Consider the following 16,782-nt stretch of genomic DNA (forward strand, 5'->3'; position numbering starts at 1 on the left):
CTAGGGTTTGGATTCGGGATTTGTTCCTAGTGTCCAGGACTTTGATAAGAAACTTACAGAGGCTGATGCATACCTACAAATCTTGATAGAACAGTTGAAGGTATGGTATTCGATTATATATTGAATTGATATAAAGTAGTAAATGTTCCAGAGCTTGATTTTGAGTAAAAACAATTACTTAATGTTACCGGCTCGATGGACATGAGTTTGAGCAAGTTCCAGGAGTCGGTGATGGATAGGGAAGCCTGGTGTGCTGCAGTCCATGGGGTCACAAAGAGTCGGACACGACTGAGCAGCAACTGAACTGAATGTTACTTTACAATGCTTACTAGTCCTTCAGCAATTTTAAAAACTAACCTAAACATAATTAGAAGGAAATAAAACAAGGTTAGTTTCATATTTTGTTTAAAAATTCTCTGAAACTGGTAAATTTTAAGTGGTTTAGTTTTTAAGGGCTTTTCTTATTTGGGTGAGTTAGGAGTTTGGAAGAGTTTATTTCTTTACATCCTTTATCATTACTAAAATTGTCTCCTTCAATTCCCACTTTAAAATTAATTACTAGCAAAGGTCCTGGAGAGAAAAAGAAATGTTGATAAAGTTGAAAGACAAGGCAGAAAAAAACAGATTCGAACTGACATTTAAAGTTCTTAAAGTCATATATTTTCTTTCGCTTTGTAATGCTACCAGAGTAATTGATCTTGACTGTTTAAGATAGTTTAGTAGAATTTGACTTGATAACAGTGCCTTGGAAAAATACATGTTATCTTGTATTTTAAGAAAGATTATACTTTTAATCCATGTATAAATCATCCCTGGAAGAAATATGGTTGTTTTTCTTTGTTTAGTAAACATATACAATGTAGTAAAATAGCTTGATACTATAATCTTTTCTTTTTTTTAATCCTGTAGCTTTTTGATGACAAACTTCAAAACTGCAAAGATGATGAACAGAGAAAGGTAACTTCCATAATCATGATTTTGACTTAAAAAAATTTTAAACCAGGAGCCTTTTGGAGAAGTAATAGAAGGACCTCAGTGTTTTGACTACTTTACTGTTCACCTCTTATAATGTGCCATATAGGTTTTAAGGGGAGTTTTCTGGTGCATTTCTGGTGTGGTTTCATAATTGAACAAAAGAATAACTGAAATTTTTATTATGATACCCTTTGTGTAAGTACCACTTTCCTAGGAATAAGTTCTTTCTGTTGAGGGATCATATGTTGAAGGTAAAAATTTATTAAATTTACATGTGGTCACTTCAGATATTAATAAGGCAACTGGTAAAATTTTCAAAATAAACCAGAAGCCACAGATGAGGACACAAAATGAATGTTGCTTTAATTATAGTTCCTCCCTTTGGGTTTTTGCCAACCACTTTGTAGTTTGAATATTATTTTCTTTTTTCAATTAATGTTTTTCTTTTCCTTGACTAGATTTCCTGATGCACCATCATTTATGTTTTTGCATTTCTATAAATCATAGCCTTGCATTTGGCTCTTTTACACTTGGTAATAGTAGTGAGTCATGTTTAGCTCACCTTCTTAGTTTTGGAATTTAGTTTCATGTCATTTTTAAGCAGCTTTGCAAAGTTGAAAGTGATTCTAAAATAAGCATTTTAAAATCACATAACGTATCCTATAGAAAAGACAAAACTTGCTTTCAGGTAAGGAGTAAGAATGTTTTATATTATTCTTACAAATCTTGAATTGAACCACATGAATTTTATTTGAGGATGTAATCCATAAAGTGTTTGAATTTTTTATTTAAATGTTTGATTTAAATTAAGAAGTACAACTAAAAGCACTCTGCAACCTGCCTGAACTCACTTAGAGTAATGAGTACATTTTTAGTCAAAATTCTTTAAATGACTAACCAGTAAAAAACAGCAATGATATCTCCTTGTGTTTCTGACAATTTATTTAAACTTATTTTTCACAGAAAATTGAAACCCTCAAAGAGACAACAAATGTAAGTTATATGTTTGAGTAACTCTGGCTTTGCATTAGAAAGTGCTTTAAAATGTTTCTGTTTTAAGCTGCTACTATTAATAAGAGCAATTGAGATTTTAATTTTTATGAATTTTTACAAGAGTTTAAGAGCTGTGTTATTTTCTAAAGGAATTTAAATGAATAGAATAATCCTTTGAATTGAATTGACTTCAGATGCCATTTTATGTTTATGGTCTTGTCTTTTTGAGATCGTTGGATAAAAAGTGTTATCCACACACAATGTACATTTGAGTTTTCTGATATACTGGCCTTCTGACATTATGTACTGGACTGCTAATAAAACTTCTATTTTGATAAAAGCATTTTATATACAGATATAGTAGTATTATAGGTTCACCAGTATTTTGATAGGATCCTTTATTCTCCATAATTCCATGAAAGTCTTGAATGACATTTTGAGAATTTGCATTGAGATAGCCTGCTGTTGATCTAAGAATTTGGAAGTTAATCAGATTCATATCCCATTCAGAATCTTCTGATCCATAGTCAGACGCATTATCCATTACGCCACCGGTCCCGTACTTAGATATTATTCAGTGTAAATTAACAATTTTTTGGCATTCCCAAATGATTCGTAGAATTGCTAATAATAATTTCATTTGCCACTATCAGCATATTTCCTGGTGTCTCAGACAGTGAAGAATCTGCCTGCAATACAGGAGACCTGTGTTGGATCCCTGAGTCCAGAAGAGCCCCTGGAGAAGGAAACAGCAACCCACTCCAATATTCTTCCCTAGAGAATCCCATGGCTAGAGGCTACAGTCCAGGGGGTTGCAAAGAGTTAGATGGACACACGCGCGCACACACACATATATTAGAACCCACTTGAAATCCAGAGAGGGTATTTCTTATGTAGAGAAGACTTAAAATCCTGTGTATTTGAACTGATTTTTATATTTTAAGCTTTCACATTACATGGCCGTTTTATTGGGGGCAAGATCTAAAATCAGCATTTTGTTTTTGTAGAGCATGGTAGAATCAATTAAACACTGCATTGTGTTGCTGCAGATCGCTAAAGTAAGTAAAGTTTATTTTTGATTATTTTCATTTAATGGGATTTAAATGTAATGGCATTTTTCTCTAGTAACCAAAATACTCAGTTCTAAAATATAGTACCTTTCTACAGTAAATTTAAGTTCTATTTTGGGGTTCCCGTTACTGTTGAAAAACTATTGTGTTTGGATGTTACTTGCCAGCCTGTGCCTGTTTTTGATGAAGTCATTTGTGATGGTGGCTGGGAAGGAAGGGAGCACATTTGAATGACTCACCCTTTCCATTATCACTGCTTGAAACACAGACATATTTTGCAAAATCTTTCACAAAAAAGATTTTCTTAGGAAAAAAGGAATTGAATTTTAGCAGAGTTATTTTTGTTCATCCACAATGAAGAGTATAATGGAGATAAAATTGTTTTTTACACATTTTTTCTAGTACTGAATTACATTAATAAACTGCTATTCCTTATTCATAGAATAAATATTTTTGGTTATTGTGACTGGGTAACAATTTCATGGATATTGCCTGCGTTTCTAAAAAATTTTGGTGTATTCAACCTAAAAATGTACTTGATTGCATGATATTTTGAGAAATAAAAATTTTAGTATTTGAAAATAAGTATTAAAAAAAGTTTTTTTTTTTTTTTTTTTTTTTTTTACCATTGACTGCACCTCTGTTTCTAGCCAGTGGCTAAAAGCAGGTGGGCAGCCAATTCAGCAACCAGGTTTGGAAATGTTTAAGTTTTTAATTATTTGGCCTATTTTACGTATTCAGTTGTATATACGTGTTTGCCTAATAATGAACACTATTTTCCTAGCATTGTTAATGACACAATAGTATAGAAAAATGCATTTCTGCTTAGATAGTATGGCTATTAAGTTTGTAAGTGTAGGGCTGAGGGGAAGTATCATTTTCTTTTGAGGCTATTAAAGTGTCAGAATTTAAGGACTCGTGTTCATTTTCTAGGTATTTTTGATGACTATGCCTGATTTTCTATATATGTTTCTAAATTTCCCATCTATTTTTGTGGATCAGAATGTATTATAAAGGGAAAACAGGGTTGGAGGCATAAATGGGGGTAAGGTTTTTATTTTGTGTTTTCTTTTCTGTGAAATTACATGAGTGGGTTGGGACACCTACAATCACCCAAAAGCTTATATACAGATAACCAGTAAAAAACGTTAAGCTCAGTGTGAGTAGGTAGGTATTTTAGGGAATGTCTTCTCTAGAAAATTGAGGAAGAACTGATAGTGTTTAGACTAATTTGGATCATCTCTGCAAATCATGGAATTCTCCAGGCAAGAATACTGGAGTGGGTTGCCATTCCCTTCTCCAGGGTATCTTCCTGACCCAGGGTCTTCTTCATTGCCGGCAGATTCTTTACAGTCTGAGCCACCAGGGAAGCCCATTCAGTACTTGAGATAGCTGCTCTTTGTAAAACAGAGCGGCCTAGCCTCTTTCAGTAGCTCACCATTTAGCTACCCAAGAAGAACATTTTTGATGCTCTTTTGAATGAGTTACAATTCAAATTAGAAAAACTTTATTCTAGAAATTTATACAATTACGTCAGTACTTGCTACCTGTTTGTTGTAGCCCAGCTTAATGGACCTGCATTTCAGTTTAGAATGGATAACATGGATCAAGTAAATGAAGTTTGGCTTTTTAATTTTTTCCAGAAAGAATTTCACTGTTCAAGCTTTTTATGTACAGATATAGCCCTCAAATTATTTATGTACCATATGTGAACTCTATGTATTTTTAAACAATTTAAGTGTAAATCAGGCCGTGTCACTTGCCTGCTCAAATCCTCTTAATGGTTTCCCACTTCCCTGGAATGGAATTTAAATAACTAAGGATAACTTAATGGCGTTTGAGCCGTCACTACTCCCTCACTTCATTTTGCTTGATTACACTGTTATGACAACATTGGCCTGTTTTCTTTTTCTCAGGCCAAGCATTTTCTGCTTCAGGGATTTGTATTTGCTTTCCCCTCTGCCTAGAAGGTATTTCTTCCAGACTTTGGGGTTTGCTTCTTTACTTTTTTTCAAATTTCCATGCACATGAACTCTCTTTGGAGAGACCTTACTGACCACTCTATCTAAAATAATCTTACCCTCCCATTAGTTTTCTTTTTCTTCTTGGCCTTGCACCATTAGCCAGATTTACATGGTATCTTGTTTATTGTCTGTCTATACCTGACTATAATCTCCTTGAATACTTTGTCTTATTTACTACTTGTATTAGAATGCTTGCACTGCCATAACAAAAATACCACAGACCGGGTGACTTCAACACCAGAAATATATTTTCTCACAGTTTTGAAGGCTAGAAGTCCAAGATCAAGGTTCCTATGGATATGGTTTCTGGCGAGGACTCTTCCTGGTTTGTAGGCAGCCACCCTCTCAGTCCTTACAGGGCCTTCCCTTGGTATGTACACATTGAAAGTGAGCATGAATGAGAACTCTCATATCTCTTCTTAAGAGGACACTTAATGGATTGGGGCCCCATCCTGAAGACCTTATTTAACCTTAATTTACTTCCCTTACTCCAAATACAGCCCCACTAAGGTTAGGGCTTCATTGTTTGAATTGGGGGGTGGTGCATAGACATTTACTCCATAACAGTGATGTATCCTGTGTCTAGAACGTTGCCTGCCACATAGCAGGGACCTGATAATAACTGTGAGTTTTGAATGCATTTTTTAATACATAATTTGTAATAGTTCATGGTTTAGTATTTCCAGTATATGTATGATTTTTTAGTTAGCCATGTGACTCATCATCCTTGTAAATTAATCTTTGGCTAATCAGTCAATCTATGATTAAGTTATTAGTTTTTAAATAATAATGAGAGGCAACATTACCTTATATTTAAGAGCATGGACTTCAGAGCCAGACTGAGTTTGCATCTTTGCTCCACCGTTTGAGCAAGTTTATTTACCCTCTCTTTGCTTTGGTTTTCTCCTATATAAAATGGGATAATAATAGTATCTGTACTCTTACTGGTAGTATGAAGCTTAAATGAATTAGTGTTTGTGGTGCTCTTAGTACCAAGCATTAATTAGTCCTAAATAATTGTTAAGTTTAAAAAAAAAAAAAAAACTTCTCCAGGAGGGCATAAATTTTAAAGCCACCAAATGGCATGTTGGTATAATTTTGAGAACTGATGGGAATATAAATTGTTATAGTTACTTTGGGGGATTATTCTGCCCTGGTGGGTTAATAAAATTTTGGGATCAGCTACTCTGGAAAAGGTACGTTCATCTGAGACTCCAAATAGACATGGCCAAAAAAAGAATATAGATAATTTGATACCTTTGTTGTTTGGGGTTTGATTTAGCATGCAAAGGTTGGGTTTTAATCTTCTTCCAGTTTTCCGAGTCTTTCCTTTTAATTCTCACTCCCTAAAGCTTCCCACCTGCCTGAATGATAAGTGCATTGGTTCCCAAACTTTGCTTGCACATTAGAACCACCAGGGGGGCCTTTAACAATTCTGATGCATGCTTCCCACCCCCAGACATTCTTGTAGTTGCTGTGGTGTGTCAGCCTAGGCACTGGATTTTGCAGTTCCCAAGTTGATTCTAATGTGTAGCAAAGTTTGGGCATTCCTTGGTTATTGGGATTTTCGGTTAAGTTGTGTTAGCTTATATAACTTCATTCTTCCTTTGACCCATAGGTAGAGACAGCAGTGTTCCATTCATGGGGAACTGCAGAGGAAGTAAGGAGTGAGGGGAGGGAGCAGAGTGAACATAATCTGGGAGACCCCTACAGCAGAGGACTTGATCAGTTCATCAAGATTAGGTGATATGACCAAAAGTCACAACTCATACAAGCAAGGGAAATTAATAATGTATTTTATTTAACTAATTATACCCCAAATAATAGCATTTCAACATGTAGTCAATATAAAAATTCATTCACTGATGAAATATTTCATTTTCTCTCTCCTTCTCCCTTAGCACTAAGTCATCACTATCCTGGGTATGTTTTATACTTTGAACTAGCCACATTCAGCTGCTGAATAGCTACATGTGACTAGTGGCTTCCAGACTGGACTTCACAACTCTGGATTATAATTTTAGAACTGAGTTGTCTGACCATGTTGTGTACTGTGTGCTCAGTTGTGTCAGACTCTGCGATCCCATGGACTGTAGCCTGCCAGGCTCCTCTATCCATGGAATTTTCCAGACAAAAATACTGAAATGGGTTGCCATTTCCTACTCTAGGGGATCTTCCCAACCTAGGGATCAAACCCACATCTCTTGCATCTCCTGTATCAGCAGACATTCTTTACCACTATGCCACCTAGATACTTTTAAAGTAGATGTGTCTTTTAAGTTATCCTCGGATCCCAGATTCTCTCCTTAGAATATTTTTCTTTGTACACTTTTTCTTTACATCTCAGCATTCATTAATTTCTCATCAGACTTTTCTTAAAATGAGATTTTCTTGTTCAGTCACTAAGTCATGTCCGACTCTTTGCGACCCCATGGACTGCAGTACGTCAGGCTTTCCTGTCCTTCTGCATCTCCCTGAGTTTGCTCAAACCCATGTCCATTGAGTTGGTGATGCCATCCAACCATCCTCTGTCGTCCACTTCTCCTCCTGCCCTCAATCTTTCCCAGCATCAGGGTCTTTTCCAATGAGTCAGTTCTTCGCATCAGGTGGCCAAAGTATTGGAGTTTCAGCTTCAACATCAGTCCTTCCAATGAACACTCAGGACTGATCTCCTTGCAGTGCAAGGGACTCTCCAACACCACAGTTCAAAAGCATGAATTCTTCGGCACTCAGCCTTCTTTATGTCCAACTCTCACACACATCATAAAATTCATTCATTTAAAGTTTATGCTTTAATGGTTTTTGGTATATTTACAAAGTTGTACAGCCATCACTATAATCTAATTTAGCACATTTTATCACCACCCCCCATAAAGAAACATGAGACCTATGAAGAGTTCAGTCCCTATACCTCTTTCCCTCACTCACCCTTGCTCCTGCCTCTCCTCTAATTCCTGGCAACTACTAATCTATTTTCTGTCTTAAACTTGCCTATAGGGCTTCCCAAGTGGTACAGTGGTAAAGAATGCACTTGCCAATTCAGGAGAGGTGGGTTCGACCTCTTGGTTGGGAACATTGCCTGCAGTAGGATATAGCAACCCATTCCATTACTTTTGCCTAGAAAATTCCATGGACAGAGGAGCCTGGCAGGCTACCATCCATGGGGTCACAGAGTCGAACATGACTTGAGTACACACGCCACAGCACAGACTTGCCTATTCTGGACATTTTATATATTTAGGATCATATAGTACGTGGTATTTTGTGACAGGCTTCTTTCACTTAGTATAATGTTTTCAAGGTTGATCATGTTGTAGCATGAATCAGGACCAAATTCCTTTTAATTGCTGAATAATATTCTTTTGAATGATACACTACATTTTGTTTATAATATACAACATTTGGCTTGTTTTTGGTTTTTGACCATTATGAATAATGCCTCTCTGAACATTTGTGTATGATGTTTTTGTGTGGATGCTTATTTTCATTTCTATTAAGTACATACCTAGGAGTGGAGTTACTGGGTTAGGGTAACTCTCTGTTTAACTTTTTGAGAAACTGCTAGACTACTTTTCAAAGCAGCCACACCATTTTATATTCTCTTCGTAATGCGTAAATGTTCTATTTGCCCCACGTCCTCACCAACATTTGTGATTATCTTTTTGATTATAGCCATTCTAGTGGTGTCTCATAGTGATTTTCATTTGCATTTCTGGAAAAGTGTTCACATTCTTTGCCCATTTTTTTAGATGGCTATTTTAATCTTATTATTTAGTTGTAAGGGTGGTTTTATGTCTTCTGGATACAACTTATCAGATATATCACTTAGAAATTTTTCTTCAAGTCTGTGGGTTGTCCTTTTACATTCTTTATAGTGTCCTGAGAAGCATGCGAATTTAAAATTTTATGAAATCCAATTTATCAGTCTTCTATTGCTTTTGGCTTTGGTGACTTTTCTGAGAAATCATTGCCTAAGCCTCAATTACAAAGATTTATTCCTGTGTTTTCTTTTGAGTCTTATAGTTTTAGCTCTTACATTTAAGTCAATGTATAATCTACTTTGAGTTAATCTTTGTGGTATGAGGTATGGATCCAAGTTCTTTTTTTTTTTTTAATGTGGATATCCAGTTGTCCTAGTCCCATTGTTGAATGTCATCAAACTGAATTGGAAATTTTCTTTCATCTCCATAGCACATTTATTTTTTAATTTATGTAATAAGCACATGTATAGGCCCATAATTAAGAGAGCTTTCATTAGACTCCATTTCCTTATTAGAAAGATGGGAACATATTTCATAAATTTTGTCAGTGGGCATGGTTTTAAAATACTAGAGTCTATCAGTTCAGTTCAGTTCAGTTCAGTCGCTCAGTCGTGTCCGACTCTTTGCGACCCCATGAATCACAGCACGCCAGGCCTCCCTGTCCATCACCAACTCCCGGAGTTCACTCAGACTCACGTCCATCAAGTCAGTGATGCCATCCAGCCATCTCATCCTCTGTCGTCCCCTTCTCCTCCTGCCTCCAGTCCCTCCCAGCATCAGAGTCTTTTCCAGTGAGTCAACTCTTCACATGAGGTGGCCAAAGTACTGGAGTTTCAGTTTAGCATCATTCCTTCCAAAGAAATCTCAGGGCCGATCTCCTTCAGAATGGACTGGTTGGATCTCCTTGCAGTCCAAGGGACTCTCAAGAGTCTTCTCCAACTCCACAGTTCAAAAGCATCAATTCTTCGGCACTCAGCCTTCTTCACAGTCCAACTCTCACATCCATACATGACCACAGGAAAAACCATAGCCTTGACTAGACGGAGTTTTGTTGGCCAAGTAATGTCTCTGCTTTTGAATATGCTATCTAGGTTGGTCATAACTTTCCTTCCAAGGAGTAAGCGTCTTTTAATTTCATGGCTGCAGTCACCATCTGGAGTCTATAATTCTGGTCAAAAGTCTTCCCAAATTATATTGTGCTGGTGTTTTTGTTATGACCATATTTCCAGATCTCAGTCATGTTGGTTTGTTTGAAGAAGAGAATATCCATTGTGTTAAGGAATGAGGGATGTAAAATCAGATAAACATATTTATAATCTAAGTGGGAAGTAGCATTAGATCCTTTCTTTGTTTAATTAACATAATTCACATTGATTTCAATTGAATCTCTGGTTCGGTAGTACTTGAAATTGAGCTTTAGCTGACCCTGATAAAAGGCAACTTGTGGTTTACATACAAAACAAGAACAATAAAATTTTTAAAAAGAAAGGTAGGGTGGGGGTGGGAATGAGTGTTATAAACCCTTTAAAATAGTAGAACAAAATTCCTTAAGTTCATGATGGGAATGGATTGGTACTAAGGTGTTTAATAGTCTGTAGGTTCATCTAGATTTGACTCTGCCTTGAAAGATAAAGCAAAACAGTAACAAAAATAGTAAACCCTGCCTTAAAATACCCTGTAGATAGCATTTATTATTGAGAACACTTTGAGGGAAAAATTGTCAGATATTTATTTTTTTTCTTCCAGTTTTATTGAGATACAGGAGACTGCACTGTGTAAGTTATGGGTGTGATTGACTTTACTATTAATACATCATAAAAGTTTATCACAGTCTGTTTAGTGAGCATCCATTATGTCATTTAGATACAAAATCAGAGAAATAGAAAAAAATTTTTGTGTGATAAGAACTCTTAAGGTTACTTTCTTAGCCACTTTCATATATAACATACAGCAGTGTTAGTTACATGTATCATGTTGTACATTACATTCCTAGTACTTATTTATCTTAAAACTGGATATTTAAGTTTATTTAAATTACACCAGAAGTAAAAGTGGTGGTTTTCTAAGATAATATGATATACTATATTAATAATGTGTTGCTATATAACAAACCCGATCTGTCTTAAAATAGCTGTCATTTATCTTGCTCACAAATCTGGGGGTAATCTGGGTAGGCCCCATGACCTGTTTCTGTTTCACACAGTGCCTGTTGTTGGCCTAACTGCAGGGGGAGTACCAGAGGATGCACTTTCAAGATGACTGACTCACGTGCTTGGGAAATTGAGCTGCAGCTGAGGTTCTCCTCCACATAGTTCTTTTTACAATTGTTTGGCCTTTCTCACAGTGTGGTGATTGGGTTCCAAGAAGACAAGGCATTTCTGTGACCTGGTCTCAGAAGTTGTAGTCACTTCTGTTATGTTTATTGGTAGAGACAATCACAAAGTTTTGAGGATAGGGGCCATGAACTCTACCTCTTGTTGGGACCATTTTTGGAAATTTTAATCTACCCCATGTGTTTCTTTCCACTTTATTGCCGCTTACATGTATTTCTGAGAAATTCTTTGGAAAAAATCAATTTAATGTTTAGAAGTTAGTAGAAAACTAAAAGTAAAATAAAATAACATCTGAGCAAGAAACTTTAAAATTTTCCTTTCTCTGTAGTTCTCAAGATTTTATTTTCAACTGCCTCTATTAAGAATTACTGAAACTTCGGATATTGTAAATATATAGTTAATTTACTTGTGCAAATCCCAGCATGGATTACGTACTTATCAACATGCTTTTATTCTCAAGGATATACAAAGAAAGTATGCATTGTGTTGGCAGTTTATAAGGCCACCCCTGGGTTTGGTGATGTTCTTGGAGGGCACAGCATGTAGCTGTCCTCACAGATACAGTTTATTACAGCAGAGGAGCCAAAGCAAAATCAGCAAAGGAAAAAGGCACATGGGGCCAAATTCAGAGGAAACTAGGCCCAGACTTCCAAGAGTCTTCTCTCAGTGCGGTCATACAAGGGGTGTGCTTAATTCCTCCAGCAACAGATTGTGACAACATATGTGAAATGTCTGCCAGGGAAGCTTATTAAAGACTCGGTGCCCAAAGGTTTTATTGGGGTCTTGTCCTGTAAGCACCCTTTACCTTGCACTTACCAAATTCCAGAGTCCCCAAAGGAAAGCAGGTGTTCAGCATAAATCAACCGTTTGGGTTGCTTAAGCAGTTCAGGCACAGTGAGGTACCCTTATGATAGTTAGGTGCTGGGAACCCTCCTAAAATCCAAGTTCCCAGACACCAGCCAAAGGTCAACTTTGTAGGCAGGCTTTTCTAAGGATAGCTCTTTCAGGCCTGCTGTGTTAATGCTTTTTTAAAAAAAAATTATCCCCTAATCTTTAAATTGTTCTTGATTGACCCTTCAATGTTGTAAATTCTGAGTAAACTCCATAGTTAAAGAGTTGAACATAAATGAGATGTAACTTGGCTGTTAACTTTAAAACTAAAACCAAATATCAATTTCTGTTAAAACTTGAAAGCTTCCTGATAGTATGGATTTGAGACATTAACAGTTTTAAGCTAAATATATTGTCTGTGTATTACTAATAGATGGATTATAGTTACAGGAACAAATATGTTCAATAACTTTCCACCAACTTCTTAAGTACATCCTTGGAGAGGAGAGACGAGTCTTAAGGAGCATAAGTTCTGGAACTAAACTATATGTTTTGGAGTCCTGGCTTCTCACACTTTCTCAGTTTTCTCATCTATCCAAGGGGGATGATAATAGTACCTACTTGATAGAGTTATAGGTGGAATAGGTGAATTAATACACACACATATCTTGCTTTGTTGCATTTTGCAGATACTACCTTTTACAAATTGAAGGTTTGTGGCAGCCTTGTGTCGAGCAAGTCTATTGGCGTCATTTTTGCAGCAGCATTTGCTCACTTTGTGGTCTGTCACATTTTGGTAATTCTCACAATATTTCAGACTTTTTCATTATTACTGTATTTGTTATGGCTATCTGTGATCAGTGGTCTTTGATATTACTACTGCAACTCACTGAAGGCTCAGATGATGGTTAGCATTTTTTAGCAATAAAGTATTTAAAATTAAGGTATGGACATTGTTTTTTAAGACATAATGCTGCTGCATACTTGATAAGCTAGCAGGATAGTGTAAATACAACTTTTATGTGCACTGGGAAACCAAAAAATTTGTGTCAGTTGCTTTATTGTGATATTTGTTTTATTGTGGTGGACTGGAATATCTCTGAGGTCTATGGCTGTATGTAAAATATCTGCCAGGTAGTATGTGTTAACCCCTATATCATCATTCTGTGGTTATAGTAATTATGATTGTCATATCTTTAAGGTACAGTAAGAGATTGGGGTGTGGAGAGTTGGAATAATTTGCTATAAAGTTAAACCCAGAAGTATTTAGGACCTTTAATCCTCAATTAATGTATCTACTTTAATCATTGGTATCAATGTGACTGTATAGTTCAATAGGATATTTCTACAAATAATTAAATGCCTGTATAGAAAAATAATTTCCATGTTTTTGGTTAGAATTCTGTTTGGCTAGGAATGGACAAGTGAAATTATCTTAGTGGAAACAGATTAGTAGTTTTCTAACATTGTTGCTTACACAGTAAAATAAGCTTTCTTACTAGGGAAGAGAGTACACAAGGTGTTAACTTAAATGAAAGAATGAAGTTAATATTTTTAACATTTCTCCTTAAGGACCAGTGTATTGCGGAGAATCACGCAGATGGAATTATAGTAAGTTTAATCTAATCTTTATTCCACTTTACTTCTGCAGAGCATTAATAACCAGTTATGTCAGGAGAAGCCTGAATTTCCACTTATTTTTCAACACAAATCCCTCTTTTTACCCACTCACTGCTGTCTATTGTTGATTCTTGCAATTTTCCTTGAGCTCTTACAGTTGGCCATCTTTCAGCAATCATTTGGAGGGGAAATTTAGATCTTAAAATTAAGTATTGGTTCTCATTGAATCACCTTGCATGTGTTAATTTGACGGGTTAATCATGGTGTAAAAATGCGGCTTTTATGACTAAATACTGCATAACTCACAATGCTACATTTCTTGGCAAACTGTTTCTAATGAAAGTAGGGGGCACAGTACTGAAACATATCTTAATCTAATTATATGTTTATAGGTTTCTTTTTTTTTTTTTTCTTTTTAGATTTTGTGTATTGTGTTAGCTGTCACTGCCGCTGTGGTGTATACTGCTTTTTTGTAGCAGCAGGTTGCAATGTGAATTTTTTCACATATAGCCATTTTCTCTTCTTGCCTCCCCTTGGTTTTTTAGTCTTCCCTTAAATTCAACTTGCCCACCAAAAAGAAAATTTTATTGGAAATAAAAGTTAGAGTTTGAAGGTTTGCAGTTTAAGCTTCCCTGATTTTATGATAAATGTGTGACTTGTGTTCAGACTATATTTTTGAAGCATGAGGCAACCTCTTTTTTTAGTCTTGAGGCTTTACAAATGCCAGAGGTCTGCAAACTCATTTTGTAAATCTTCAAAACCATCTTATGATTATACTTGAAAGGATGAGTATGTTATCTTTTTATTTGCTTTAAAATGAATAACAAGTTAGATGTCTATGTTGTTTACATATTTCTTGAGAAAACAGAGATAAGAGAAACATTTTAAAAATTTGAATTAAACACATTGAAATTTTTGTTTCTCTTCACAGCATGAATTCAGAGTTTGAGCCCTGGTGATTTAATAGAACTATGTGATATAAACACAATACAGTATAATATACCTCTTCCTGAGATAGCAGTTAAGGTTATAAGCCTCATGGAAAAAGACTATGTAAGTTGTCTAGAATTTCATGGTTCCCTAACACCTTAAGGAAAATGAATGATGGCAGTTATTTTTATCTCTTTTCCCTCCAAGCAAATCAATTACTTTTTATTATGTTAAACAAGTTTTATAAAGCATACCAAAAATGTTTGATTATTTGCAGTTTAAAAACATCTAGAAAGTTTATACTCATAGAAAATCTAAACTTATAGAAAACAGACATATTTGAATCATTTGATTAGGGACCATAGCATTTTTCCTTAAGGGTTTTTTTGTTTTGTTTTGTTTTTTTTAAAGAGGAGTTGTTTATGGTTTAGGCCTTGAACCCAGACTGCTAGGACGTAGCCCTTCCACTTACTAGCTGTGACTACAGGCAAGTTACTTAACCTTTGAGTCTTCTTTTCCTCATCTATAAAGAAAAATGACTTCTACCTCAGAGGGTTGTTGTAAGATAGTATGCACATAATACTCAATAAATGTTAGCTATATATACATGTACGTATAGATAATTAATCCTGGAGAAGGAAATGGCAATCCACTCCAGTACTGTTGCCTGGAAAATCCCATGGACAGAGGAGCTTGGCAGGCTACAGTCCATGGGGTCACAAAGAGCCGGACACGACTGAGCGACTTCACTTTCGACTTCACTTATATAATTAATATATTTTGTATTGAATTGCATGAACTTTATTAACATTAACAACAGATGAGGGCTCGGGATTGTCATTTGTTTGCACTTCTCAAGCTCTTCACGTTCTTTTTTAAAGCAAAGCATAGAATATTATTTGACATATTTTAGCCTGAAGTTGATCGATCACAGATGGTTAGATATGTGTAGAATAGTTGTATTTTCTGTTAACAACAGCAGCAAGAAATATTTGGTACCTTTAACATACATCTTAAAAAGTCTAAAAGTGTTCTGTGGGATTGACAAGCCTAATCTTAGGCTTTTGAAAAACGGGACATTGCATTCAAAAGATAGAATTCTGGTCCATTTTTCCAAAGTTATTTTATTTCTTAGTGTCTTTATAAATTTTACTTACATTAATGTAATAGGTGGGAATAAGGAGGCAGCATGTTCTTGTTCCTGTGGCTCAAAGTATTAGAAGTGGGATTTTGCCTTTGTTAAACCACCTGGGTCCCTTTAGAGAAAAATTACTATGTAAAAATAAGAAATATATTCTAAGGACAGTTCCAGGATTGTTGAGACACTTGTTTAGTTATTATGGCCCAGCCTGGTATCTGAAAAAAGAGTCCTAAAGTAATAACTAGAAAGCCCTTAGAGACCATAACATCCAGATATGTCTTCATTTTATACACTGGGAAGGTGAGGCCCACAGCAGATTAGACTTGCCAGGTCACTGGTAGAGCAAGGATTCTAGGAATTAAAGTTCTAAGTCTCTGTTTCTGTGCTTTTCCTAATGCTTTGGAACTTTCCCCACTTTACAAATTATTAAGTATCGTTTTCAGAGTTTCTTCTCTGTGTCCTTTATTTTTTAGGCCTAGAATATTTATGGTAGGTAGACTGTTGTGACAGAATTCTTGTGTTTAAATTACTTAATTTAAGAGATCTGATTTAGTGATTTTTCTATATACAGAGAGGGGATTTAAGAAAAAAATTAACATAGGTATTAAATAAGAATGCTATAAGAAACTTTCCCATTATCTCAATTTCCATTGTTAGGTGCTTTTAAATTTTCACAAATGCTTTTGAAGCTCATTCATCAGTGAAAATACGTCTTTTCTAATTATATTTTAGTATTTTCTGTTACAAGCTCTACCTAATATATATTTGAAGTTTAGTTTTCCAGATCAAGGAAAGCTGAAGAATTTAAGTTTTTATTTCTTGGGTTTTATCTAATGTAGTCTTCTAAATGGTGGATTTAAACTTTACTTTGACAAAGACCTTGGTTTAAAATCTCACCCTCCTCCAAATAAAAAAAAATCATGAAGCTGTGGAGTCTTGTTTTTAAAATACCATTATGCTGGCAAAATAGTTTCTTGGCTTGGAGTCAGAAAACCTAGACTTTTTTTCTCTCTCTCTCTCTCAAATGTAACTACATATTTGAGTATTTTTTTTCCTTCTAAATCCTCAAGAAAAAAAAAGCTTTCTTCCCCACAACAACCGATG

The 16,782-nt window shown here is 35.4% G+C and overlaps 1 protein-coding gene across 38 annotated transcripts in view; it reads left to right on the forward strand.

The window, feature by feature from the left end:
- Nucleotides 1-16,782, forward strand: part of OSBPL9 (oxysterol binding protein like 9) — a 266,637-nt gene that overhangs the window by 224,811 nt on the left and 25,044 nt on the right. For 12 of the 38 annotated variants that reach the window (XM_086387889.1, XM_086387886.1, XM_086387977.1 and 9 more), the window contains 5 exons: nucleotides 5-100; nucleotides 910-957; nucleotides 1,939-1,968; nucleotides 2,976-3,026; nucleotides 13,560-13,598. In XM_086387889.1, the coding sequence (XP_086244015.1) occupies nucleotides 5-100; nucleotides 910-957; nucleotides 1,939-1,968; nucleotides 2,976-3,026; nucleotides 13,560-13,598 (264 nt within the window). Of the gene's footprint in view, nucleotides 1-4; nucleotides 101-909; nucleotides 958-1,938; nucleotides 1,969-2,975; nucleotides 3,027-10,569; nucleotides 10,599-11,026; nucleotides 11,120-12,676; nucleotides 12,784-13,559; nucleotides 13,599-14,538; nucleotides 14,661-16,782 lie in introns of those variants that run through there. The other 26 variants (XM_086387899.1, XM_086387988.1, XM_086387865.1 and 23 more) reach the window with 9 other exon arrangements.

Source organism: Bos grunniens, chromosome 3, assembly GCF_055505025.1.
Source record: "Bos grunniens cultivar Pamir isolate PY7600 chromosome 3, Bosgru_T2T1.0, whole genome shotgun sequence".
NCBI classification, from domain to species: domain Eukaryota; kingdom Metazoa; phylum Chordata; class Mammalia; order Artiodactyla; family Bovidae; genus Bos; species Bos grunniens.